Here is a 25,344-nt window from a genome sequence, read left to right as displayed (position 1 = left end):
TAAGAAAATACTCCCCAAGAAGAGCCGCTAATCACCTTACAGGTTAGAGCGTGGCCGCCAATGTGCCTCCATGAGGACACTTGTACTTGTACTGAGGTTAGTGACACCATCGGGACCCTCGTCTTTACCGTGCCGTGCTCAAACATAAACATCCTTTCCTTGACATTACAAACGGTGCCTTCAAACCAAAATGGCAGACGACCTGGGCGTCGCGGACCTCCATGCTCACGCCCTAATAATTGTAAGAAATTAAGACATTCCAAAAGGGTCCTTGAACTGCCATGCTCGGGCCCAAAGTCATGTCCTTGTCCTTTTCTGTGCTTGAGCACTAATGATAATAAGGAACAAAGCAATTCCAATGAGTTCCATGCACTCAGCGGTCTTTGGACCGCTGTGCTCGGACCCTACTACTAATAATAAGAAACTAAACAATTCCAGTGGGGTCTTCATAAACTATTTGCTTGATTTTAACTTTATTGTCAGCTAAACAAAATATGAGCAAACACCTTCAAACCCTAATTATAATTTCAGTTTATCCCCCATACCAGTACTCATTGGTATTTGGACTACCATGCTCAGGCCTTAATAATAATAATAATCATCATCATCATAATAGGAAGAAAGTAAACAATTCCAATGGGGCACTCACTGGTCCTTGGACATCTGTGGTCAAGTCCTAATAATAATAAGAATTAATTATAAGAAACAGAGTCCTTGCACATCTGTGCTTGGGCCCTAATGATACTAAAAATCCAATCCATTAAAAGATGGTCCTTGCCCCCCTCCTTGGGCCACCATGCTCCAGCTCTAATAATAGTAAGAAAATAAATTTCACTAGTTCCCACACGCTTGCTGGTCTTTGGGCCAGGGTGTTCGGGCCCTAATAATAATAATAATAATAATAATAATAATAATAATAATAATAATAATAATAATAATAATAATAATAATAATAATAATAAAGCCAACTATTCCAATACAGCCTTTCCTTTTTCCAATCATTCCACTAGGGTCCTCTGTGCTCGACCCCAATCATGTATAAGGATACCGAAGTTAACATCAGGTGGTTAAAAAGGGTTACTGTACCTAATGCTATGGCCAGTCAGTGTACGTTGGCCGAACTTGCAGGGTTATTTTTCTGTTGCCAAGCCAACGCGGCCTCTCATTGGTCCTCTTCCGATCACGTGGTCTGACGTCACACTCAGAGGCTGCTCTGCTCTACTCGGACAGAAGGCGAAGACCGGAGAGCCGGAGTTTGAGCCGACGACAGCCGTGCGACAGGAGCTCCCTTGTTTCCCTTTGGCAACTTGCTGTCGTCTCGGAAACTTTTGGCCGGGTAATGGACCACTAACAAGACCTTTTCGAGGCTCTACTCAGCGACTTCAAAGCGAGGTGAGTTGTTGCTAATTCAACAGTCCACCCCCCCCTACCTCGCTGTGTTAGCTCCATGTTTTAGTTTTGTTGTGGCCTAACAGGTCCATGCTGTTGGCGGAAAGTTGACTTTAGTTCCACACGGCAGAGAGGTTTGGAGAAGATGCTTGCAGCGGATAAAGCTTTACCTACTTTGTTCTAATCGGATGAGGCTGCTCCTACTTGTGGCTTGTGCTGCTGCACAGAGGGGAGCCTTGCTGCTTTTTCCTCCCAATAAATGACACTTTGTGCAAGATGGCACACATCTGCATTCTACTGTAGGTGACCCGGCACCGTAAGGATTTCACTGGGAGTCATTTAGGCTTGTTTCCATTGCAAAAACACATACTTTTTTGTTTGTTTTTGTTTGTTTGTTTAACACATGAGCACCTTCAAGGACGTTAGTATTTGAAGAAAACCACATTCAAAGGTGAGCTTTAACTACTAAGTCATTAGCAGTAGCTTCATCAAAGTGCACCTCTTTAACTTGGCATGCTAATTGTAATAATATACTATTAAGAGTGGATATACGCAATGATTGTAATCCTACAGCAGAACAGAAAGAAAACGGCAGTCGAGGATGAACAAAAAAGTACTTGGACATCTTTACATGAGTTGCAAGTCATTGCAATTTTATCACTTTTAAAGTGTGGGTCCTTCACGTCCCGCGTAAGAATGAACGGTACTCAACTTCTTTTGCGGAACTCATCAGACTGAAGTCTGAGAAATCAAACCGTCTCGGAGTAGCAGAGTCTTTAAAGTGTCGGCTTGTCCAATTAAGAAAGAGTTCCATCTTTTCAAAACACTCACCAGACACTTGATTAGGCACACCTAAACACTCCAATGCTCCCTTTGATTGATCCGACATCAAGGTTACTTTATTACAGCATGTGCAAGATCCATACACACATAGGAGATGAGTGCTGGTGTGCCTAATAAAGTGGCCTGCACACATGACTAGAAGTTCCAATAGGATGTCCAAAAATGAATGCGGGTGGGGTCGCTGGATAATAGCCCCCTTGGAGTGGGAAGCGTCTTTTCCACGCAACGACTTCAAAAAGTGCGCTAAATTTGAGCATCCGTTTCTATTTCCGCCATTGTGGGCAGCTTGTGGTTTAAACCCGCAACTTCCTGGGTCTGGTCTGGTCTGGTCTGGTCTGCGGCGTGCGTCCTCTGTAGAGAGACGGGCGGTGAGCAGGCATGGCGACCACCTGGAGGAGAGTGGAGAATATGGGATAGTTCAGGTCATGAGTTGTCTAGACGCTGAGCGGGGGCCGCTCCAGAGGTTGGACGTAAACAGTGTCCTCTTTGTGCAATCGCAAGCGCAGATGTCGTCTCAAATCGGACACCCCTTCCGTCATAATGGCGGCTCTGTCGGGACGAAGAGCTCGATCCTGCAACCGTGTGTCTGTGTGTGGTGCGTAACGATGAGGCTGCGGCGCCGTGCGTCTCTGGATTTTGCGGCTACGGATGATGGTGAGTCAGCGGATGAGGGGTGTGATGGACTCGTAAGGGAGTGTGACAGGAAGTGGTGCAATGGAGGTGGCAGGCGCCGTTTTATCTCGGCGTGTCATCTGGAACATTTAAGTTTACAGGAAGAGTTGTGGTGCAACCGCTCTTTTCCGATACAAGCAGCAGCCCATTCAGGTATTGAGGTACTGTACATGGGGGCAAACTAAATTGATGGGTTCAAAGGTCGGGTACAGTTCCACACGGTCTTTGGTATGGTTTAGATGTGGTAGGAAAAGGTCATGTGACTGCTAAATGAACAAATCAGATAAGATGCTAAACACCATAAGCCTGTCAGAGGACAAGTGGGGTGACTTTGCTACAATTATGGCCGAAACCAACAATTATTTTATTAGTCCATTAATCTGAAGATGGTTGTTTTCATGAATTAGCCTTCAGGCCATCTACCGGTAGCTCGCAATTCATGTAATGGGCACCCCCGCCCTAAACCACAGGTGTCAAACTCAAGGCACGGGGGCCAGATTCAGCCCGCCATATTGTTTTATGTGACCTGAAAAAATACATTTTTGTCATTATTTATTTGGAGTTTTTGAAAATCATTAAAAAAATTCTACAATATATTTAATTAATTAGAAAAATTAATTAGAAATTATATTTATTCTAGTATTGTAATTCTAATACTGTGAAGCCATGATATTTTTACTAAGCGTTGCCATACTGTCATGCCTTAATTTGATATTTGGCTTTTCCATGGTTCCAAGCAGGGGCGTCACTAGGTTCTGATGCCGGGGGGTCTTAGCCCCCTGAAGATGCACAGGATATGCATGAATGTAGTAGACATTCAAAAAAATCCAAAAAACAAATAAGGAACAAGAAGCGGGATATAACTTTCCCACTTTTGGACAGATTTAGTAGAGATACTCAATTGTTTTAGGCCACCATTAAATGTACACAAGTACACACAATCTACACGGCAAAACTCTGCTCAAGCTCTGCAACCATCAATTATATAATAATCATTATTATATTATTAATTAGCCTATTATTATTACTAGCATCATTATTTTTCTTCTGATTATAAGCAGGCTAGTATTAGCCCGCTTATTGGCTTGCTTATTAGCCTGCTTTTGCCCTATTATATGAAATTTGTCAGAGATTTTCTTGTAAAAAAAAATAAAAAAACATTTTTAAAAATTTTTTTTGTAAAAATAAAAAATAAAAAAACATTTTTTAATCAATAAAAAAATATAAATTTATTTATGCCTAATTATAATAGGCCTAATGACGCCACTGGGTCCAACGGAAACAAGTCAGACCGTAGGCTTATTAAAGTTAACTTTTGTAGCATGCTACGTTGATCTGCACCCTTTCAGCCCCTACAGCCATGCTGTGGTCTTGTTCTTGCACACTAAGAGAAGGGAGTGATCTCCCGTGCAGCATTTTGGGTTGGGACCAGTTCTACAAAGCCACCCAAGGATGCAACATCAAAAGAGCCAAATCAAACGATTAGGATTATTAGAACTGTTGGTGTTGGAACCAACCGCCTCCAATGTCGGCGTTGTGCTTCCGTGTCGTCCTCAGACTGTCCGCCCGCAGGTTGGACCGGCTCTTGACCTCACGCGGCAGATCGGGTTGCGCTCGAATATGCAAGCATTCACGCTCCACTGGACGGCCACGATGCGCTTGTGAAATGCGAGCACGGCCGGAGCTATTCTAGCTAGTCGCCTGAATTGCACTGCCGGCTGCTGGGCTTGTCGAAGAGCACCGAATATCACCTAGACAGGAGCGGGAAGAACAAAAACTAGACCTAGACTAGACCTGTTCATATCTGGACTGGGATGTTAGTCTTAACAAAGGTCACGTCACGAGGGCGGATTATGAACATCCCTTGCTAGATGATACGGCTAAACAGCTTGTTTGCATTATCTTCACCGTCACCCTCCTTCACCTGCCTTAGCAGTCGCAGTTTGGGATTAACTTCAGTACTCTTTGCTGAAGATTTACCTGCAGGATATAAACGGACTCTTCTGATGGTTATGTAAGTGGCAGACACAAGGTGTTCTGGGAAAGACAGTCTGGCGTTTTATTTTTCTCGGGCTAGTCTTCAGTAGAATGAAAGCGGCTTGTGGTATGAAAAACCAAGACCATGGGTGCTTTCAACCAGTTCATTTTTCACACAAAAGTCCTTAAAATGCCATCAAACCTCATTTAAAAGTCTAAATATTAATTATTTTATCATATAAATACATAGTAAAAATAAACTCATTTGTTTGCTGTGCATTATTTCCAGGCTTATCAAACAATATGGCGGCCTGAATCGTAACTATTAACATTATTAGAAATGAATTCACTCGTTTTTGTGTAATGCTTCCAAAGAAATGGAGATATAATGAGGCTTCTCAGTGACGCCGTGTTGTTGTGATGGAGCGCTGATGTTATCAGGCTGATTTTCGGCTGGGCGGTGTGATAAAGCCAGCGTGAAAGCCCGTTAAGCCGGCTGACGTGGTCTCAGCTCTCCGCCGCCTGGCAGGCGCATTCAAACGTTTAAAGCGAGCCACCTTTCGCTTGGCCTTAAACCTCCGAGGGTGGTCCATGCATGCGGACGCTCGAGTGGGCCATGTGTGTGTCTCCGTCTTGGCAAAAGCCGCCGTTGCATAATAACGTCGGTCGCAGGTAAGAGTCTTAGCGGCTAATTGAGGGCAGAAATAGCCAAGGTACTTATGGCGTCCGCTTTGGGGGATGTTCAGTGGCGTCCTGAACATCCTAGTCACTTAAAAAAAAATTTTTTTTTAGAACACGCCTAAAGCGTCAACCTACGGGGGCCGGCAAGTCAACACACAACACCAATGATCTACCACAATTCCACGTGGATAACGACTAAACGCTAACAAAAAACACACAACTTTAGCGACGCATGCTGGATATTGTAGCGCCAGACCCCATCGAGGTATTTGTTTGTCCGCCCGTCGCCTCAGCTGTTGACTCGCTGATGATGGGAGTGCAAACAGTCCTTAATCTCCTTGTCACGCTGCCGCTTATAAAGCGAACGTCAGACGAGGGCCCATTAGAGGCTGCAAGTGAGGCTTCATTGTCGTGTGTTGAGGTTGGCGGATTACGGAACCAACAGGGGCGGGTACGAAAGGGGAAGGTTGAGTGTGAAACACACGTCCGTCTTTATTGACAGTTGGATTTAATCTGTTTTTTTTCCCCCAAATTCCATTTTTACCAAACGTTTTGCCTAGTGGTTAGCGTGTCGGTCACACGGTTCAAATCTCCATTGGGCATCTCCGTGTGGCGTGTGCATGTTCTCCCCATTCGCCAGTTATTCCGGCTTCCACATTCCAAAAACACGCATGCTGGGTTGATTGGCGGAATCCAAATCCAGCCTTGATGTTGGACACGGTGCTTTTACTAAGACCTAGTGCAGGGGTCGAGAACCTTTTTGGCTAAGAGAGCCATGAAGACCAGATTTAAACATTGAATGCAATAAAATGTGTGCATTTTTATGTAAGACCAACAGTTTTAGATATAATGGGCTCTAATTACGTAGACCAGGCACACTACCCCACGCCAATGGGGTGTGGCCAGCACACTTTCGTGAGCAGCGCAGTGTCCAATGATAAATCAAATACTTGCTGCCATTAATTCAACTTCTGCTGCTGCATGGTTTTGCACCATACTCCGTACATGTATTTCATTCTTTTGGCCATCTTCGTCAGAAGGCTTAGTTCTGCAGCTTTAGCTAGGTGACTATTTGACTAAAGGAGGAAAGTTTGCATTTACATGTTGACATCTCAATGACCGAGGTAGACTACCGCATTACCCAGTAATAATCGAGTTTTGGTGTTTGACCTGGAAAATATCATCAGGAAAGATGGATATGGTTGGCCGTATTGCAGTAGAAAATAGATGGACGGATTAAAATGCATAAGAAAGTTGTTGATTGTTGTCATTTCTGTGATGTTTACTTTAAAATGTTAGCAAAAATACATTTTTATTGTGGTAAGAAACGCTTGAGAGCCAGATACAGTCATCAAAAGAGCCCTACCTGGCTCCCGAGCCATAGGTTCCCTACCTCTGAGCTAGTGGGAACACACCCTTTTGTGTGTCTGTAGCTTTAATGCAAATGAGCTGCGTGTGTCTCCAAGAAGCGCTACTATATCCACTTTTCCCCTTTCTAACGGCGTCTTCCGTCCCTTTTTCAGCAGTCGAAATCGCCGCCACCCTCTCGCCACAGCACCGTCGTCATCGTCAGCCATGGGTAAACAGAACAGCAAGCTGCGTCCCGACGTCATGCAGGACCTGATGGACAACACCGACTTCACCGAGCACGAGATCACCGAGTGGTACAAGGGCTTCCTGCGGGACTGCCCCAGCGGCGCCCTCTCCATGGAGGAGTTCAAGAAGATCTACGCCAACTTCTTCCCCTATGGCGACGCCTCCAAGTTCGCAGAGCACGTCTTCCGCACGTTCGATGCCAACGGGGACGGCACCATCGACTTCCGGGAGTTCATCATCGCCCTGAGCGTGACCTCGCGCGGCCGCCTGGACCAGAAGCTGAAGTGGGCGTTCAGCATGTACGACCTGGACGGCAACGGCTACATCAGCAAGGCGGAGATGCTGGAGATCGTCACGGTGAGTCTGCCCTGCCCACCCTGCAGGAGGAGGGGCCGTCGTAGTAGTAGCCGTCCCTGCTTGACTCAGCACCGCATCCAGCTGCTCTTAGCCAGGCGCCGCCCACCCTTTGTCCTTCTCAGGGATCCACTCGGAATTATTTGTTAGTCGAAGATAAAGATGTGTCGGCAGAAAACACAGAAGAAAGCGTGTTCAACATCAACTTTATTGACATGTTCATCCCATGCTACATCCTGGTTCCAACATTGCTCCCTCACCCTGTAGCTATTTGGTAGTTGACCGTGGACTATTGATGCGGGAATGTTCCATGATATGAGATTAGATTAGTCCTCCCACTCTGTGTGGAAGTGGTTTTGGCTTCTTACTTTGTCCTCCTTCCCCACTTTGCTCACCCTGAAACACTTTAAGTTTAGCATAAGTCAATTGGAGGGGCTAACCAGTTAGCTCGGTACGCTGGCGGCGGCCGTCTCTTATGTCCCTGCAGTGATCTCATAGCAGTGCTAGCTATCGGTTGGCTTGATTGCACACTTTGCCCGTCGCTGCCAAGCAAATCATTTTCCCGTATTTGGTGTTGTCTGCAGGCCATTTACAAGATGGTGTCCTCGGTGATGAAGATGCCCGAGGATGAGTCGACGCCTGAGAAACGCACAGATAAGATCTTCAGGCAGATGGACACAAATCGAGATGGTAAGACTCTCGCTCTCTCTCGGGCTAACTCGTGTCGCTAAAGTACCGTGTTACAGAACCATCGCAACGCAAGAAATCACTGATTTCACATTATTTTGTAAAGCGTGGGTTAGCTTTGCTAACGTTGTGTTTTCATCAATATGAAGTGTCCCAGTGTGGGGAAAAATGAGATGTACTTACTGTCTTCTCCTCTTTTAGGTAAATTGTCACTGGAGGAGTTTGTGGAGGGGGCCAAGAACGACCCCTCCATCGTGCGGCTGCTGCAGTGCGACCCGGGCAGCGTCGGCCAGTAGACAACCAGAACTCTTTCTTGGTTTTTCCCCCCCCCATTTTATTAGTTTTTTTTTTCCACTGCAGTTTAGTTTATCATTCCAAAAACGTCAAAAAAGCCTCTCCAGGCAGTCGACCAACACTTGAAGGACAACTTGAAGGACGTGCTGCTCACACGGTACAAATGCAGGACTTTGGAGGAAAAAAACTGATTCCAACAGACAATCCAGACATATTTTGATGAAGTATGTTGACATCCCCCCGCCCCCTCCCCTCGCGGAAATGCACTGAATCCTTGCTAGCTCTTCCTTCCACAGACTGGAGCATCTGGGAAATGTAGGTTTTAATGTTTTTAACGCACATCTCGGAGGAATGCTACGTCAACCCATGCACAATTAAGTTCAAAATGCGTTTTGATTCGGTTAAATTGGTGTCTGTCAGTGAGAACTGGCACCGGGAAAGTGATAAAAGACTGTATCATTTCATTATTCTGACATTTTGATAACAGGTTCCATGTCTATGTCCGTGATAAAATGGCCAAATTACATATTTGGATGCAGCAAATCCAGCAGTGTTAGCAACTCATGCTAACACATCAAATGATAACAGGCCCAAAGTCGCACAACTCTGACTAGCATGTGTTAGCATGCTAAAGCTAGCAGGAATGACTGTGACCAAAGTTACCAAGATCCTTGCCGTTTCCTCCAAATTGTCCCCAAAAATGTAAAATTTGAAAATATTGTGTCATTTGTCACATTCTTATATAATTTCCCGGTAAAATAATATTGAACATATATTTAATGACTTTAATATGAATCATTTTGGTCTTAAGTCTGTGTTGTATTTTTGACAACATCCTCCTTATTTTAATGTGATTTGAAGCAGATACCTATTTCAAATAGCTTAATACACAAACGGAATGATACATCTGCAGCAAACACAAAAAGATGTTTTTAAAATGTATAGTATTCTTTTACGACAGATGAGATTCACTTTAAAAAATTGGATGTGTAAATTATTGCATTGTGATGTTTTGTTTTACTTGAAAGAAGAAACGACGTTGTACAGTATATTCACTCGTATTTATGATAGACGTGTCGAAGAGGAGAGGACCACACGCATCGCTGTGCATTGACAACTTTCAAGTGTAAGATTCCCACTCTTTTCCTAATTGTTTTGATTTTTGCACCAAATTTCTAACCAAACAAACGTCAGTGCCGTGTTGCATTCACTGACATTCTCTTTTTAATAGTCTGGCGTGAAAACACAGGAGAAACCATTTGTTTGTTTTTTCCTGCAGTTGGGGAATGTAACCCTGGGAATGAATGTATGTAATACATAAGTGATAAGTATGGTGCCTGATCAGGTACCCCACCCAGCACAGCATCTTGTGGTCAAGTGCCAAATATAGAAGAAAAAATGAAATCATACACAGTATTGTATCATTTATACTGTACAGTTGTCGAACAAAGAAAAGAGGTTTTTCAAAAAAGGCTGTCACTATCATTTTTGTAGATTTTTGTATTGTAAACTCGCATCATGTGTTCTGTGTAGGCTGTCCGTTTTGTTATTTAAATAAAGACAAAATGGCGAGATATCTTTTTTCCCAGGTTCTTGAATGTAGCAAATATTTCTTGGGCTTCCATGCTAACAGCTAGCGGCCAGGTAAGAGGTTGTTTTTTTGGTACTATTTTTTAAAGGGATTTATTTGGATCTTGGGTAGTATCATCCTGCAGATAAATAAGTTTGTGGAAAGTGACGACGTTTGTCGCGGATAAGTTGTAGTTTTAGCAGGCGTTAGCATGTTAAAGCCACCACGGTTAATCGGGTATGTGTCATCATAGCGAATTTTAGCGAGGAACGTTACGTTTTTTCCAAGCTATACCCCAGTATTTGCCGAAAAACAACAGTGCTACAACATAACACGCTTATACATTTGCACGTTTGTAACTGCAAAACTGCAGTTTCAGCGTTGCTTAGTAGACAAAGCTAGCAAAAAGCTAGCAAAAAAGTCGTTCGATTACCAAAATGGCGGATTTGACTCATTGACCCACTTTTGCCAACGCCTCAGTAAGAAAAGTATCTATTGGCTGTCGAGGAAGTTGCTCGACGTCATCTGCTAATTTGCATATTATGTAACAACGTAACGTTGTGTAAAAACACTTAATTCCCTTTAGAACTACAAATAGAAATTGACTTGTTTTGTAATTTTTACCGACTCTTGACCTAAAACAACAATGACTCATTATTTTTACTAGTTGTGGTATTACTATTACATCAGACAGTGAAAGAGTGTGGACGTTACCCATGGCGCATCTGTTTATTATTGGGTCAAAAGATTCAGGCAACAGTGAGTGCCATAATAAGATGCTGAAAAGTACTTCCATGGAGTTAATTGCCATATCTCAACACTGGTGGTGAGGTGAACATTAAAGTTTGCAATACCTTTAAAAAAAAAATCATACGAGGGTGACTTCCTGTTAAGTCACTGAAATGTGAAGTACTTGAAATTGGTGGATATACTGCAAAGCATCAATAAATAACGAAAGGCTATAAAAACATACAAATAAAAATGCCGGCATGCAAATGAAGCTGCTAATTAAGATTGAATTCCAACTATTGCATAAACAATTTTCATCAGGCATCTCACAAGGCTACTCCTGATGGGCAACTTTGTCAGTACAAATCAAGTATGTACACAACGACAACACATTTTTTTACAGTCAAAATAAAACTGTGCCCTGGATCCACGAATCTGTGCTCTGTTATTTCTGCCTTTTAGGACACAGTGTAACAGTTCCCCTCCAGAGCACAGTGTCAGCCAATCAGAGGCAGTCTTTTCGGATGTTACAGGAAGAGGGTGTTTGATGAGGCCCGCCCCCTTTTTCCGCTGTCATATCTCCGTCAGCGTCACCTTGTAGGTGTCGGCAGAGCTTTCCATGTGGAGGACGAAGGTGTCCTCGTTGGAATAATGCTCAATGATGTTGTCGTCCATGTTGACCAGGATGCTGAAACAGGAAGCGGCGGCAACTTAGCCTTTCAAATGAAAATACACTTAATGGGCGGTGTTTATTCCCCACCCCCTCACCCTTTTTTGCTTCTCTTGTACACTTTGGCGATCTTCTCGGCCGCCACCCCGTATTTCTCAGATATCTGAAAACAACAGAGAACATTTGAACTCGTTCTTTTTTTTGTGACGTTGAAGCGACACGGGGCACCACACACCGCGTCCACGAGGCCTCGGAGCGTAGGCGACTTGAGCATCAGCGCGTCAAACACCTCGTCTGTCTCTTTGCGGACGTACAACAACACTGCAAGGAGAGAGGGAGGGCAATCGGGGAGGCAGACTGTCACCGACACATGTCGCTTGATATTGTATATACTGGCCACAATATTAGGTACACCCTAGAATAAAATGATCAAGCCTGTATAGGAATAAGGAGATGAATACGTCTGGATTATTCGGAGAGATGGCTTCTTTTTACACTTAGAGCAACTAGGCACGCTCCGATCAGAGCGGCGGTCAACATGTAGCGCCAAATCTATCTGTGGCGGTCCAGAGTTATTCCTGGCAGGGTGCCACAAACGAATGTAAGGGAAACACTGCATGTGTTTGATACTTGTTTCATCAAGCTAGTACGGCCCCTGATAGCAATGTTTATTATACATCAATCCAATACTCTTGTATTGATTCCCATGAGATAAAAGGTACAGGTGTGCCTAATGAAGTGGCCAGTGATCTTGTTATTACTGTCCATCTTGTACCTCTCTTGTGCATCTCCTCCTTGATCTGTTTCTGCGGCGACGGACACAAGTCTTCATCCGACGGCCTGAACATCCTCTTCACCAGCACGCTCCTGAGGAGGAAGATGCACATTCTTTAAAAAAAAAAAAAAAACAGTGCAGTTGCTCATTTTTTTGCATTCGCGGCAGTATACCGCTTCCTGTCAATGCACCGCCGTTTGCATAGCTGCTATTTGTTTGATGTAAAAGACACTTCCCGTGTGGGCGCGCACTCACCCTTCTCGCTCGATCTCCTCGGCGTTGAAGGTGAATACCTAAAAAAACAACAATAAAAACAAGTTAGATGAATGTTAACTCTAGTTTCGTTTTTTAAATTAATTGATTTGAATTTCCCTTGTGTGATATATACTTCCTATTCTCTTTTTAACACTTTTAAAATGAGTGTCATTAAGAAATATAATCATAGCAATTCAAAAATAAATCACTCAAAAAGTATTCCTTAAACTCTTTTAGTTTTTTTTTTTAATAAAAGAGGTGACACCTTTCTTATAATCAACGTTATCATGTGTACCTGTCCCGCCCTCTGCAGGTTGCCAAAGTGGACGTCGGGGATGAAGAGGACGGGCTGTGCTTCCAGGTCAGTCATGGTCTTGAAATATGTTGTGTCTGACTTTTTCGGAACTGTTATCACGCCCACACCGCCATCTTTACCTGGAAAATCCGTTCATCAAGGAAAATGTGTCATTCGTCAATAAATAGCTCATCTGTGCCCCCCCACACAAAAAAAATCCAACCTTTCGACTTCTTTCGGAATAGTTTTCGCTCCTCGTCTCTTATCTTGCGCTCTGCTCCCTGTAAGGGAGAGAAGGAGCCCAAAATAAAAGCTTTCAATGAAATGAGAACGGTGTATTGTGCAGGCGCCACCACTAGGGGGAGCGCTTGTATTGTTCCTGCCTCATCACAATTGGTCAATCACTTGTTAGGAATATGCCAATACTTGCGGCGTACATTGATCATGTATGGCTCCATGCACTCCAGGTGGGGGATGGTTTGCGGCCTACCTTGTCACAGAAGACCTTGATCTGCGAGTAGGCCCTGTGCAGCGGCTTGTTGCTGCGGTTGTTGTAGCTGTACGTGTCAATCTGGATCATCAGAGGAAGGCCCTTGACGCCCTTCTGAGACGAGAAGTCCGTACTCAGGCAGTTGACTGTGATGAAGATCTGAAGAGGAGGAGGGAGAGGTTGCGGTAAAACTGCACAATTTGTCTTCTCTATAAATACATATTGATGTATTTATAATATCAGGATGTGCCCAGCTTTGCTATACTTATCACAAATATCACTTAAAGACAAAACTAAGTAGTATTATTAGTGAACTAAACAAAATAACATCTGAATTAGACGAGCCGGATTATTATGATCAATAACCACAACAAAACGATGTAATGTTTGGAAGAAACAGGACAACTAATCCACCTGCAGCGGAAGAGATGTGTGTACGTATGCACGCGTACAGGGAGGGAAAAAAATGGAGAGGCAGGAAAAGTAAATATTGTCCCAGAGAAGTGAGCTTGGATTTCCTCCAGCAACTCTTTGTCCCCTATTGCATTAAAAGCCACGTAATACACACACACACACACACACACACTGGCATTCACACAGAAATGAGGGCAAAACAAACAAGAGAGGGTGGGGACAGGGATTGGTGTGTGTGTGTGTGTGTTGGCCTTTGGGGGCCCCAGGAGTTCAAACGGCAAGCGGGCTCCATTTTAAGGAGCGGTCACAAAGGAGCGGGCTACACACACACACATATGCACACGCACACACAGTGAAGACAAAAGGAGAAAAGTACAGGACCACCAATTTCACGATGGACATACGTAGAAATGTAAGAGTATCCCGTTTAAACCGTCAATACCGGCCCCACCGGGTGGACGCAACACAACACCATGAAGATGGAACCTGTATTTATTTTAATATCTACATTCATTCATTTCTTTCATGTGATAAACAGGATGTCTCCTCTTCCTCTTACTAGGGTGGTCATTTTTCTCCGGCTTTTAAATTGAAAAAGACCCACCAATAATATGCTTCTCTTTGGTGGTTCAACATGCATCTGGATACATTGAAAAATGATGCAACTCTACAGCTACATTTGATGTAGACCAGTGATTCCCAAAGTGTGGGCCGCGGCTCCCTGGTGGGCTGTGGTGGTAATGCAGGTGGGCCATGAGGTCATTAAAAATATGATTCATTCATTTTCTACCCCTTTTCCTCACAAGGGTCGCAGGGGGTGCTGGAGCCTATCCCAGCTGTCTTCGGGCGAGAGGTGGCCAGCCAATCACAGGGCACATATAGACAAACAACCATTCACACTCACATTCATACCTATGGACAATTTGGAGTGGCCAATTAACCTAGCATGTTTTTGGAATGTGGGAGGAAACCGGAGTACCCGGAGAAAACCACAGGGAGAACATGTAAACTCCACACAGAGATGGCCGAGGGTGGAATCGAACCCTGGTCTCTTTGCTGTGAGGTCTGCACGCTAACCACTCGACCGTTGTGCCGCCCTGATGTAGACCAGTGATTCCCAAAGTGTGGGCAGCGGCCCCCTGGTGGGCTGTGGTGGTAATGTAGGTGGGCCCTGAGGTCATTAAAAATATGATTCATTTTTGCAAATATTATTTTTTTATTTTTATTGTAAAATATTTTTGTATAAATATATTGCACGATTTAAAAAAATGTATAGGCCTAAGTAAGAGTAAGTAAGTAAGAGGGTTACTGACCTGTCACAATATTTTAGAAACCTTATGCAGTTTATGATTGGAACGTAGCTCTCTGGTCATCATGCCAGTCTTGAATGCAGTTATGAAAAGTATGAGAAATAATTTTGTCTTGTGTGTACACTCACAGATTAAACATTTGGGCTTCCTTTATCCCCCTGCTTTCATTTCAATCCTGAATCTTTATAATAATAATAATAATAATAATAAGTTAAGTGCTCTGAGAACGTAGCATTTCGACTATGTAGTGTTTATAGGACAAAGGTGGGCCGCGGGCATTTTTAGATTTTCAAGTGGGCCCTGAGTTGGTAAAGTTTGGGAACCCCTGCTGTAGACATTCATCTAAAGACGCCAGTTCTAGTAAAGTGGCGTTCTTACAGTATGTGTAAAAGAGCACATCATATCGCCAAGCATGCTACGAGGCTCATTGATACAAAAACAGTAGCCACACCACACTGGCTAGCTACTAGCCGGCTAGCGGCTCGCTCATAGCGCCTCAGGCCACTAGCGAACATTGGAACTGTCGACACTGCTACTAGGTTTTTATTTTTCAGTTGGGAAAAGTTCCCAGCACACAGGAAAGAAGTTCCATCCATACATTTCCTTCTGCTTATCCGTGTCCGGGTCACGGGGGCAGCAGTCTCAGTCAGGAAGCCCAGACTTCCCAGTCCCAGATCACCTCTCCCAGTTCCACCGGGAGGACCCTGAGGTGTTCCCAGGCCAGCTGAGAGACATAATCCCTCCAGCATGTCCCAGCTCTGCCTCTGGGCCTCCTCCCAGGCCAAGACCCTGAGATACTTAAACACTACCTGGGGCAGGACCCCATTCCCAACCCGGAGAAAATAAAGAAGTACTTCCGGCCAAAGTACAGTATGACTCGTTATCATCATGTACCTGTTACTACATGCTCACACAAGCAGTTACAATGCCAACCTCGGTACAGAAGGACGAGCTGTATTCCTAGACAGTCCCAATATATAACGTATTTATAGGTCGTGGAAAATCCATTTGTGGCGGTCAAAATGTATTTGTGGCAGGCTGCCACCAATAGATTGTTTTTTGGGGTGACAGTTCCAGTCATAAAAGCTGGTGTGCATGGTGTACGTGATTATGGTCAAGTGTAGTGAATGTAAAGCGCTGCAGGCTCTCCACTTGTCTTAATTCGTCAGGTTTCTTGAGCCCTGTGTTGTTTGCACGGCTCATTTGTCCACTTTGCTCTTGTTTGCCAACAACTGAATCAGCAAAATAGACACACAACCCGTCCCGCCGCTTTTTTCCCCTCGTTCCAATTTTACGACACGCCTCTGGCAAGCGTAAACATAACAGACCGGTTTCTGGGAAAATGACGCTTCATTTCCTACCTTGGCCTCTTCGTTCACGTCCCAGGTGAAGGAGATGGCGTTGTAGGCGATTTCCTCGATGTTGCCGATGGTGTTGAAGCTCTCTTTGTAATCGGCTGCGAGGGGAGGATACCCAAAAATTTGTTTAAAAAGCGTGTCTTTAAGTCCACGCAGGTAGCCATTGTTTGGCCGAGATAAGCAAATCAAATGGCACGCTTCAATTTCATAAAGATAAAAGCTTATCTTGGCTTGGACAAACACAACTCTTTGGCTTCAAAAGGCCGTAAGAGGAAGGAGAGGAGGCCATTTGGCTCTTTGGAGAGCTCTTTAATGGGCCGACAAACAGGGAGGGTCTCCCCCAAAATGCCCTGTGCATTGTGGGCATTTATGTGCATTGTAATCCTAGCTAGCAGGGGTGTCACCAGCTCAAAACATGATGAGATTCTCGTTCACAAAAAACAGTCTCACCATAATAAATAAAACAAGCACAAATCAGCTAACTTAGCATTCAAGCTAATGCTATTTTTACTATTATTGTTTGGGTCATTTTTCCTACACTGCTCACAACCACCACAGAACATATTTGCATGGTATGGAGGGATTGCTATGATATGTTGTTATATGCTACATAAACCAGCATCTGTTTTTTTCAGCTCGGCGTCAGTGCCGGGGGGTCAGACACTGGGGGGGGGGGGTTCCTTGCCTGTCTGTGACCTGTGACCTCATCCCAACCGCCGCCACAGCATCACTTCCTGGTTCCCGAACAGGTGCACAATGGCGGAACCGAGCATCCCACCTCCACCCACCCCCACCCCCAGCTGAAATAAGCTCATGTGCTATCCTGTGATGTGGCCCTCAGGCACCCGTGCACACACTCCCTGCTCCACTTCTATTCAAATCAACTCCGCGGTCGGTTTCGGGTTACAGGCAGCATCCAAGCTGCGGGCCCGTCCTTAATAACAGAGGAGAAGGGTGCAGGGGTGTCTGTGATTTAGCCAGCAGACACAATCCATACGCCCATTGTGTACGGAGCAGCATGGATGTCTAATTCGCTGGAAAATCCGCCATATTCTTCTTATATAATAATCTTAATACTTTTCAATATTAATTTTAAATGGCAGTAAAGACTTTAATTTATTGAAAGAGTATTTTGTATAATAATTTAATAATCGAGCGTCATCATGAAATTGCAATGTACAGTAGTTGAATGGACAGCACCTCTGCTGGCCGCAGCCCAGTACTGCGCTCCGTTTGCCTGCCTTGCCTCAAGTCACAGACGAATCAACAATACAACAACACCACAATAACAATAGCACACAATTGGTAGCATTTTTAACCATTAGCCCGTCCTTCATTTTCAGCAGCAACAATTTCTAGTATTCGTCAGCGCCGATTTGATGAAGCTGTCGTTGAGGACAGTATTATTTGTTAACGGACAGTTGTTGTCTTCGCATTCCACTCCCTGTCCTGACAAGCCGCGTGTGTGTGTCACATACCTGTAACTTTTTTGCTCGCTTTAACAGGCCCGCACTTGCCGAAGACAAACAAGCTCCTCACATCAACAAGCAATAGTCGTTAAAATCGAACGAATACACACTCACAAAACGGCATAGTCAATTATTATTATTATCAATAATTTTCAAGATAGTTATTTAATTTTTCCCACCCTGCTACCAAGTCTGCCAATTGCCCCTGCCGTGTTAAGGGATGAATGTATTGCGTTCCATTAACAATTGACTGTAAGGGATTCAGGATGGTGGGCTGCTGATCAGCCAGTTGCCAGGCAAGCGGCCAGTCGGCTTGGGTGGGGGCTTGTTTGCTCTCAGTGTGGCCACGCTTTACAAGCTAAGTGCACATTCCAGCAATTGAAAAAAAAAAACATGAAGTCTCTTTTGTTTTTAGGGACTCACCAATGTCCAGGACCCTCTGCTTGGCCGTGTGCTGCCGGGAATGCCAGTACTTCCAGTATTTAAGCTGCTCGTCCCGGTTCTTGTCCTCGCTGAACACCACCATGATTACACTCTGGACAGACCAGCAAGATGCAAGTCGGATGTCGAGTCGAAAGAAGGTCGGGTTTAATTATAAAGACCAGTCTCGCAATACCACTTTCTACCTGAGGGGGCGAGCAACAGCAGTTTCGGTGTTGGGTTAGCTGGCTGAAGCGAAAGTAGCCTCACCTATACTGCGAAGGGGTGGTCGTGGGACAAACCAATACAAATTTGCATGTGCTTATCTTCTTCTCTTCTCGAATTGAAATGGCAGCATTTCTAACATCCATCAAACAGGAAGTGGCGAAAAGTGGGCGTACGAGACGAGACTTTAATAATACTTTTCAGAAAAGTACAATGAAAAAATGTAATAGAAATATAATATATTGCAATCTACTAATTTTACATCCGCTATCCCATGATTCATGTATCTGTGGCAGTCCAAATGTATTTGTGGCAGGCTGGCCCAAAAAAATGAATGCTTACAATAGCGCAACCTCAGGTACGCTGCCCCCTTCTGGCTTCGTTTAGCTTAATCAGACCGTAAACTGCAATTATTTGATGTCATTTGAGATCAATTCCGGTCAGACACGAAGCTAATAGAATAAGGCGTTAGACGATAGGAAATCCTATTTAAAGACGTATGGCGCTCACCCGAACTTTGCTGATGGGGTGGCGCAGGCGCTTGTTGGCGCTGAGCTCGTTCAGCGTCACGGCGTAGAACTGCCCCTTGTTCAGGTACGTCATGGGGCCCTCGCCCTGCTTCTGCCGTAGCGAGCGCGTGGCATCCAGCGTGTACTGGAAGCTGTCGCTGTGCCGCGCACAAAAACACGCATTATGGAAGTGGAAACACAGCACTGGCAAAAACCTTCCTTTATGTTTACATCGTGCATGCGGACTTACATTCCCTCCTGGTGGAACAGGAAGTCGTCTGAAGCCAGAGAAGAGGGCGTGTGGTACTTCTGTGGAAGAACACAGAGCCAAGAGGAACTTATTTTGGCATTCTGGCGACTTCTTTTAGCCCATATAACGGAACCGTTTTCTAAAGCACGTTCAAGACAGTTAATAGTTCCTCCTTTACCACGGGTAATTGGTGCCAGACCTGACCGCAATAAATGAACGCTCACCGCGTCCCTGTCCTCGTCAAACGGGCTGTCCGGCGGGCTCCGCTGGTCCTCCTTGGCGTAGGAGTTGTGACTGACGGTGGTCACCTCGTAGGCACTCTGCTCGTACACCACCCTGGCCGGCTCCTCCCCGTCCGTCCGGTAGTGGAGCCCAGCACCCGCCATGTACACGGGGGCGTACCCCTCGGCCTTCACCAGAGCCACGGAGGGCGCGCCTCCTTCTCCGGAGGTCAGCGCCACAGCCGCCGCAAACTGTTCGCGTTTGCCGTCGGGTTGCTCCATGTTGAGCGACAGGTTGACGGGGACGGTCTTGAGGACCTGGACGCGGTTGTCCAGGGCCTCCACGTCTCCGCCGCTGGACAATGTGGACCTGGATAAACACATTAGCTTAATGCTACAACAAAACACCAGCATTGCTTCTTTTATTCACTGACTTTTTCTCCTGTTCTTCAGTTACTTCCACAACTTTGGGAGCAGGCAGGAGTCTCTTTTCTTTGGGAACCTGTAAGGCAACAAGCAGGGCATTTGTGGACACATATGAGAATTGTTTTCCCCTTTTTTATCCTTTTGAAGGCAGAAATCAGAAGTAGGGCCGCTGGTGTACCAGAATTCCCAATAGGTCAAATGATTTGTGTACATTTCCTACCGTTTTTCCAGGGCCAAAAGCTGCAAAAGTGGTCGAGGATCAAACGTAGAGCGCCAGGAAGTTACCTTGTAGTAGTCATAGAGCAGGCCCAGAGCGTTGGCGCTGTCCTCATCGCCGTTGATGCTCATCATGGCCTTGGTGGCGGCCGTCAGCGGGTTCTCCAGGTACGACCTCCACGCTTCATCCTCGCTGGTGTAGGCCCGCCGCACCGCCGGGAAGGAGCTCTCGTTGGGGACCACCACCACCAGACGCTTGCTGGCAGACGCACACAACCGCAAATTTCACATCTGTCATTTTGGTGTAGTGTCGAACGTGAGCGAGTACAGGCCGCACGTTTCATCAACTACTGCTGGCGCTACACTGGAGATGGCGGATGTCAGACCGCTTGCCTGCACCTTGTCCTCCTGGGGGTCTGTTTGGGATGCCACGTGGCCTGGCTTCCCCTCCGCAATCAATAGGTATGAGATCCTCTTGGTATAATAAATGCAAAACCACCGTTTGATGGTTTCACTGCATTACAGGTACAGCACCGACCCATGCTTACTTCGCAATGTCACATTATGCAGCATGTAGGAATTCATGTTCAGCCTCAGTGAACCGCAGCTACCCTAGAGCCGGCGGCACTCATGCACTCTACCCCCACCATGCTTGACGGTAGGCCAGCTATTTCTGTGTTGACGGTAAATCCATACTGTTACCCAAGCTCTACACTGACTATGTGTAGAAGTATATCAGCGCGTCGTTGTCACTCGGGAAGATATGCTGTCAGAAAACGTGCGGCGTGTCATCACTTCAGTGAAATGTTGCGTGTGTTTGTGTACATGTGTATCAACGTGTGGGTTGCATACATTCTGTTGGCCCACTTAAGGGTGCAGATCAGATCACCGAGCAGTTAAACACACCATGTTGTCAAAACATACTCAACGATACGCGGATGTGTAACGTTGCCGCCCAGGCAAAAAAAAAAAAAAGCGGTTTAAAAGCAAGTTTGAAGCATTTTGTGTGTTTTAATAGAAGCAGCGTCAAAGGATGACACTGTTTTTGCAGCAAGTCCTTAGCTTTTTAATACATCTCCACGGCAACCATTTGACCCTCCAGATGAGCTGATTGAATGACCTGATGGACATTTTCTATCTCCAGAGTGAGGCACCTGTTGCAGGATGCATGCAGCATCAACTCCCATCACATTGTGTTTTTAGAACATTCATTCTAGCCAATAATCCCAATAAAGCACATTCATGTAGCTAAGTTATAGAAATACCAAAGTGCTTACACGGGTAGTCGCTAACTGACTGCCATGCAAAGCAATACATCCACTCCGTGCATGTTTGAAGGTATTTCCTTTTGCTGAAAAATGGCGAATTGCCGTCCCCCGTTCATTTTCCCTCCACGACTTCTGATCGCCAGTGGCCCAAGAGAGGATGCAACCGTAATAATCAAAACCCATTCCTAAAGATGCAACCTCACTTTCCTGCCTGTTTTTCTTGCTAATGTTGTTTTGCGTTTCCAAATCAATCCAAACAGCGAGAAAAAAGACAAGTCGATCTCCATTTGGTCCTTAGTATCAAAGATCGTCTCTGAAGGCGCGATCACTTACTTGTCTGTCTCCTGTGACATATTTCGCCTCCTCTACGCTTCTGCCTGGTGGAACTGGACTTTCAAGTCGGAGCAGGTGATAAGAGGGAGCGAGTTGCCAGAAGTTGGTGTACAGGTAAGTCGACTTTTTTTGTCTCACACCCCCTCCCTACCTCCCTCCTGTCCTGCCCCCCTCCCTCTCTTCCTCTCCGCGCCAACTCGGCATGTAAAGGCCGCGGTTAATTCCCACCCCACCACCACCTCCACCCGTCTAATCACTCGCCTCGCATGCACTTTTTCACGACGTAAAGATGATTAATACGCAACCTGATGTTTGTATTTGCCGTTAAACGCTGCTCTTGGATACATTCTTTCACAGGCAGAGAAGCGAAGGTGAGGTCGCTCCCGATTGGCTGCCGGCTCAGGCGAGGCAGGTAATAACCCCGCCCCTCCGCTCTTGAGGCTGCTCCTTGTGTGCATAGGAGAGCGTGTGTAATCAGAAAGAACGCGGGGAGGAGGCCTGTCATTAGCTCACACAATGCCTTTGTCCCCTGGATGAAGCCATTGTGTGCAGAGATCCCAATGTTTGGGATCACCCCGCATCAGCAAACACTGAATGTTTGGCTCCCACAATCCCAGCTCGCCGCCGATCGCTGCCGATTCACCCGACTAACCACCGAGTAACCACCGAGTACCGGCGAATGGCGCTAAAAGTGCCCACTTGGCAACATGAAGTTTTTTCATTGCAAGATCTAAACGTGTTTGCACCAAAATTGACTGTTTTTTATCCTATCACCCGATTTAAAGGCGCTCATTGTGTTAAAACTAGCTAAATTGAACATGCTAGCCATTGTCAGTGTAAACCTATCTTGTAAATATAGACGTTACACATCTTCATATGGCTACAAAATTATTATTATAATTTCATCACCTGATAGAAAAATACGCTTTGTTTTCTTCAAATAGTCTTTTGTAGGAATGATATCAGATCATTGTGGTTATTATTTCTTTACAGAAATTAGTATTTTGGTATGAAAGATACAGAACAGTGAAGTTCAAAAACAACATAAATGCATTCCCAATTATGATATGTTTAGATGTTTATTTGATTTAACTGTTTGCGAATTTCATTTGTTATGTATTTTTGACAAAACTCGTTAAGTACATACCACTGCATTCTACTTGTTTTTGGTGAAAGGTGCAAGAAAATGATAATTATTATTGGTATTTCCTGCAATGGTCCTGCAATTTTTTCAGTTGTGGTAGTCAATAGAGGAGTTTGACCTTTGACCCGATGTTATGTCATATATCTTCGTGTAGTGTGCCACGGAGTTGGGGCCACTGGATGGATCCAAGCTTGGAAGGAAGAAGATGCTTTAAAGAGTGTGTATTTGCATGTGAAAGCCTCCGGGTAATCGTTTATGGAAATCTTTTTTTTTTGTTAAGTCTCTTCAGTTTAACCGTCAGTGGTGTCATCATCAGTGTGTGTTAGTGTGTGTTGGTGTGTGTGTGTGTTTCTACTATCCTGCTTTGTCTCATTTGTTTTGCAGAGCACCTGGGCCTTCTGCTGTTGTGTGTGTGTGTGTGTGTTAGATAAATACAGGTGGAGTCCTTTTTGGCCGCGCAGGGTGAAGGTGTTAATGTTGTGGATAGATCAATAAATCATTCCGTGTCTTCATAGACAGCTTATGACCGTTTCCCAGCAAGAATGTGGGCCGTATGACAGTTGAAATGTTGCGAAGGCTGCTGACCGTACGGCAAGCCGGCACAGGCAAGACGAGACGTCAGCTGCCAAGAGATGCAGATTTCCCATGTGTCTGTGTGTGAGAGAGAAATACATACCAGACGTTTTTTGTTCTTTTTTTTCCCAGGGAGGGAGAAGCAGCTTGTCCAGACTTGGCCCGGGTTGAGAGCTCCAGGAACTATGAACGAGTGTAGACAGGTGAGATGGGATGCCTTGTCCTTCAAGAGAGAGTTTTGTGATACTTAATAGCTTTTTTTCCCCTGCAGATATTCACTCATCGGACCCCATGCATTCTTCTTGATGGAACCTGCCCCGGCTGACTCAAGGTGACAGTCTGGGCACACCCTGGACTGGTCACCTGTCAATCAAAAGCCGGCACATAAACATGAGTATTTAAGACTTAAATTTCACGCCTAGCTTTCAGAGAACCTAACGTATGGTATCCAAAGCATACCACATCAAAAATGGTGGAAAGCAGCCCTCACTGGGCCTAGCATCTTGTAAAAGTGGTGTCATTGTGGTGTCATTAGGCCTATTTTAGGGGGTCAAAGCCCCCCTAAATAATTTGATATTTTTTAATAGAGTTTTTAATATTTGTTATAGATTTTTTTTTTACAAAAAAAATATCTGACGAATTTCATATAATAGGGCAAAACCATGCTAATAAGCAAGCCAATAAGCAGGCTAATACTAGCCTACCTAGTAGTAGTAATCAGAAGAAGAATAATGATGATAGTAATAATAATAGGCTAATTAATAATATAATAATGATTATTATATAATTGATCACTGTCCACTGGATAGAATGGTTGCAGAGCTTGAGCAGCGGTTTTGTAGTGTAGATTGTGTGTACTTTGTAGTACTTGTAAATTTAATGGTGGCCTAAAACAATTGAGTACCTCTACTAAATCTCTCCAAAAGTGGGAAAGTTATATCTCGGTTCTTGTTTGTTATTTATTTTTTGGATGTTTTGATTTTTTTGAATGTCTACTATATTTATTCATATCCTGTGCATCCCCCCCCCCATCCTCAGAACCTAGTGACCCCCTGCTGAAGACAATTTAGACTCAGAATGTACAGTATGTGTTAAAATGGGCATTTTGTGAATGGAGTTTTGAATGATGCATCGTGGGTTGCGTGAACCTGTGGTGTTTTTTTTCACAGTTGGTATGGGGCCAGAACGCATGCATTAAGAGCTCATGTAAGCACCTGTCCCCAGAAAAACCCCATAGGTCATGTGACCAGGGGCACCACCACCACCACCACCACCACCGGCAGCAGCATGCGGTTGTGTTGTGACTTCGTTGTCAGGGCTTGTTTGCGGCCCGACTGGTCTGGCAACATTGTGGCTTGTCACTGCATGGCGGCGGAGGCGGCCAACTGTGGCAAAACCAGTCGGTTTGGAGAAAAGGGAAAGCGAGGGGGCGGGATGGCGGAGAGGAAGTGACAGAGGAGGAAGGTGAGAGGCAGCTTCCTCTTGCAGCAGCATATGAGGTCACAGCAGTCTTGTTCAGGCGCCCTTCTGGGAATGGATGGCAGCTTTGTGAGATTTGTGCCCCCCTCAAAGATGCATTCCAAACAAACAAGCCGTCATAAAAAGCTATGAATGTAAAAAAAAAAAACAAAGATGTCAGGCAATCCTCTCTGCTTATCCCCCGACACAATGAGCATCAGGAAGATAATATTCCCCCCTGCTATCCAATAACTGACACCTGGAAGATTTCCTTTCACACAAAAGTCTCCCGAGGCCCCACAACCCAAACCCCACCTGAGCTAGCAAGTCCCTGCACAACAACACCCTGCAGGCGCTGCAGGGTGTGGGCGTGTGTTGGGTTGGGGGGAGGGGGGGACTTGAGCAATGCATTTTTCTTCTTCTGAAGAAGAATAATCACATCCTCTTCTCTCTGGAGAGATATTACCACCACC

General features: G+C 45.0%; 2 protein-coding genes and 2 long non-coding RNA genes across 6 annotated transcripts; 3 read left to right on the top strand and 1 right to left on the bottom strand.

Moving 5' to 3' along the window:
* Positions 1-1,222: 1,222 nt before the first annotated feature.
* On the top strand, positions 1,223-10,069 carry ncaldb (neurocalcin delta b). Of its 2 annotated transcripts, none has more exons than XM_058046965.1 (4): positions 1,223-1,392; positions 7,086-7,515; positions 8,097-8,202; positions 8,401-10,069. In XM_058046965.1, the coding sequence occupies exons 2-4, from the start codon at positions 7,138-7,140 to the stop codon at positions 8,493-8,495; spliced, it is 579 nt and encodes a 192-aa protein (XP_057902948.1). In that variant the 5' UTR covers positions 1,223-1,392; positions 7,086-7,137; the 3' UTR covers positions 8,496-10,069. The 2 variants fall into 2 exon arrangements, with proteins under 2 accessions (XP_057902948.1, XP_057902949.1); XM_058046966.1 differs by having other exon boundaries at positions 1,227-1,392; positions 7,089-7,515.
* grhl2b (grainyhead-like transcription factor 2b) lies at positions 9,484-21,846 on the bottom strand. 2 transcript variants are annotated; one of them, XM_058046963.1, is made up of 16 exons: positions 21,697-21,846; positions 20,165-20,354; positions 19,888-19,955; positions 19,457-19,823; positions 19,233-19,291; positions 18,984-19,140; positions 18,252-18,363; positions 16,363-16,457; positions 13,278-13,436; positions 13,011-13,068; positions 12,788-12,927; positions 12,493-12,530; positions 12,238-12,329; positions 11,698-11,783; positions 11,561-11,625; positions 9,484-11,480 (listed from the first exon to the last, which is right to left on the bottom strand). In XM_058046963.1, exons 1-16 carry the CDS (start codon positions 21,714-21,716, stop codon positions 11,366-11,368), a joined length of 1,821 nt encoding a protein of 606 aa, XP_057902946.1. In that variant the 5' UTR covers positions 21,717-21,846; the 3' UTR covers positions 9,484-11,365. The 2 variants fall into 2 exon arrangements, with proteins under 2 accessions (XP_057902946.1, XP_057902947.1); XM_058046964.1 differs by lacking the exon at positions 21,697-21,846 and adding an exon at positions 21,373-21,687.
* LOC131101654 (uncharacterized) lies at positions 12,678-18,659 on the top strand. Its single transcript, XR_009119258.1, has 3 exons — positions 12,678-12,853; positions 13,255-13,462; positions 18,244-18,659. It is a non-coding gene; the product is annotated as an uncharacterized LOC131101654 (long non-coding RNA).
* Positions 20,026-25,190, top strand: LOC131101653 (uncharacterized). Its single transcript, XR_009119257.1, has 6 exons — positions 20,026-20,753; positions 21,763-21,810; positions 22,054-22,108; positions 22,995-23,057; positions 23,546-23,616; positions 23,685-25,190. It is a non-coding gene; the product is annotated as an uncharacterized LOC131101653 (long non-coding RNA).
* The last annotated feature ends 154 nt before the right edge of the window (positions 25,191-25,344 follow it).

Source organism: Doryrhamphus excisus, chromosome 14 (assembly GCF_030265055.1).
Source record: "Doryrhamphus excisus isolate RoL2022-K1 chromosome 14, RoL_Dexc_1.0, whole genome shotgun sequence".
Classification (NCBI taxonomy): Eukaryota; Metazoa; Chordata; class Actinopteri; order Syngnathiformes; family Syngnathidae; genus Doryrhamphus; species Doryrhamphus excisus.
The sequence above is the reverse complement of the archived record's forward strand: the minus strand, read 5'-3'. Positions and strand labels throughout refer to the sequence as shown.

Excerpts from the sequence above, each read along its gene's own strand:
- ncaldb (XM_058046965.1), top strand. The coding sequence starts at position 7,138 with ATGGGTAAACAGAACAGCAAGCTGCGTCCCGACGTCATGCAGGACCTG. Across the intron at positions 7,516-8,096 it reads AGATGCTGGAGATCGTCACG|GCCATTTACAAGATGGTGTC; the intron begins GTGAGTCTGCCC and ends TGTTGTCTGCAG. Across the intron at positions 8,203-8,400 it reads GATGGACACAAATCGAGATG|GTAAATTGTCACTGGAGGAG; the intron begins GTAAGACTCTCG and ends CTCCTCTTTTAG.
- grhl2b (XM_058046963.1), bottom strand. The coding sequence starts at position 21,716 with ATGTCACAGGAGACAGACAA. Across the intron at positions 19,956-20,164 it reads TGCTCTATGACTACTACAAG|GTTCCCAAAGAAAAGAGACT; the intron begins GTAACTTCCTGG and ends GTTGCCTTACAG. Across the intron at positions 18,364-18,983 it reads ACCCCATCAGCAAAGTTCGG|AGTGTAATCATGGTGGTGTT; the intron begins GTGAGCGCCATA and ends TGGTCTGTCCAG.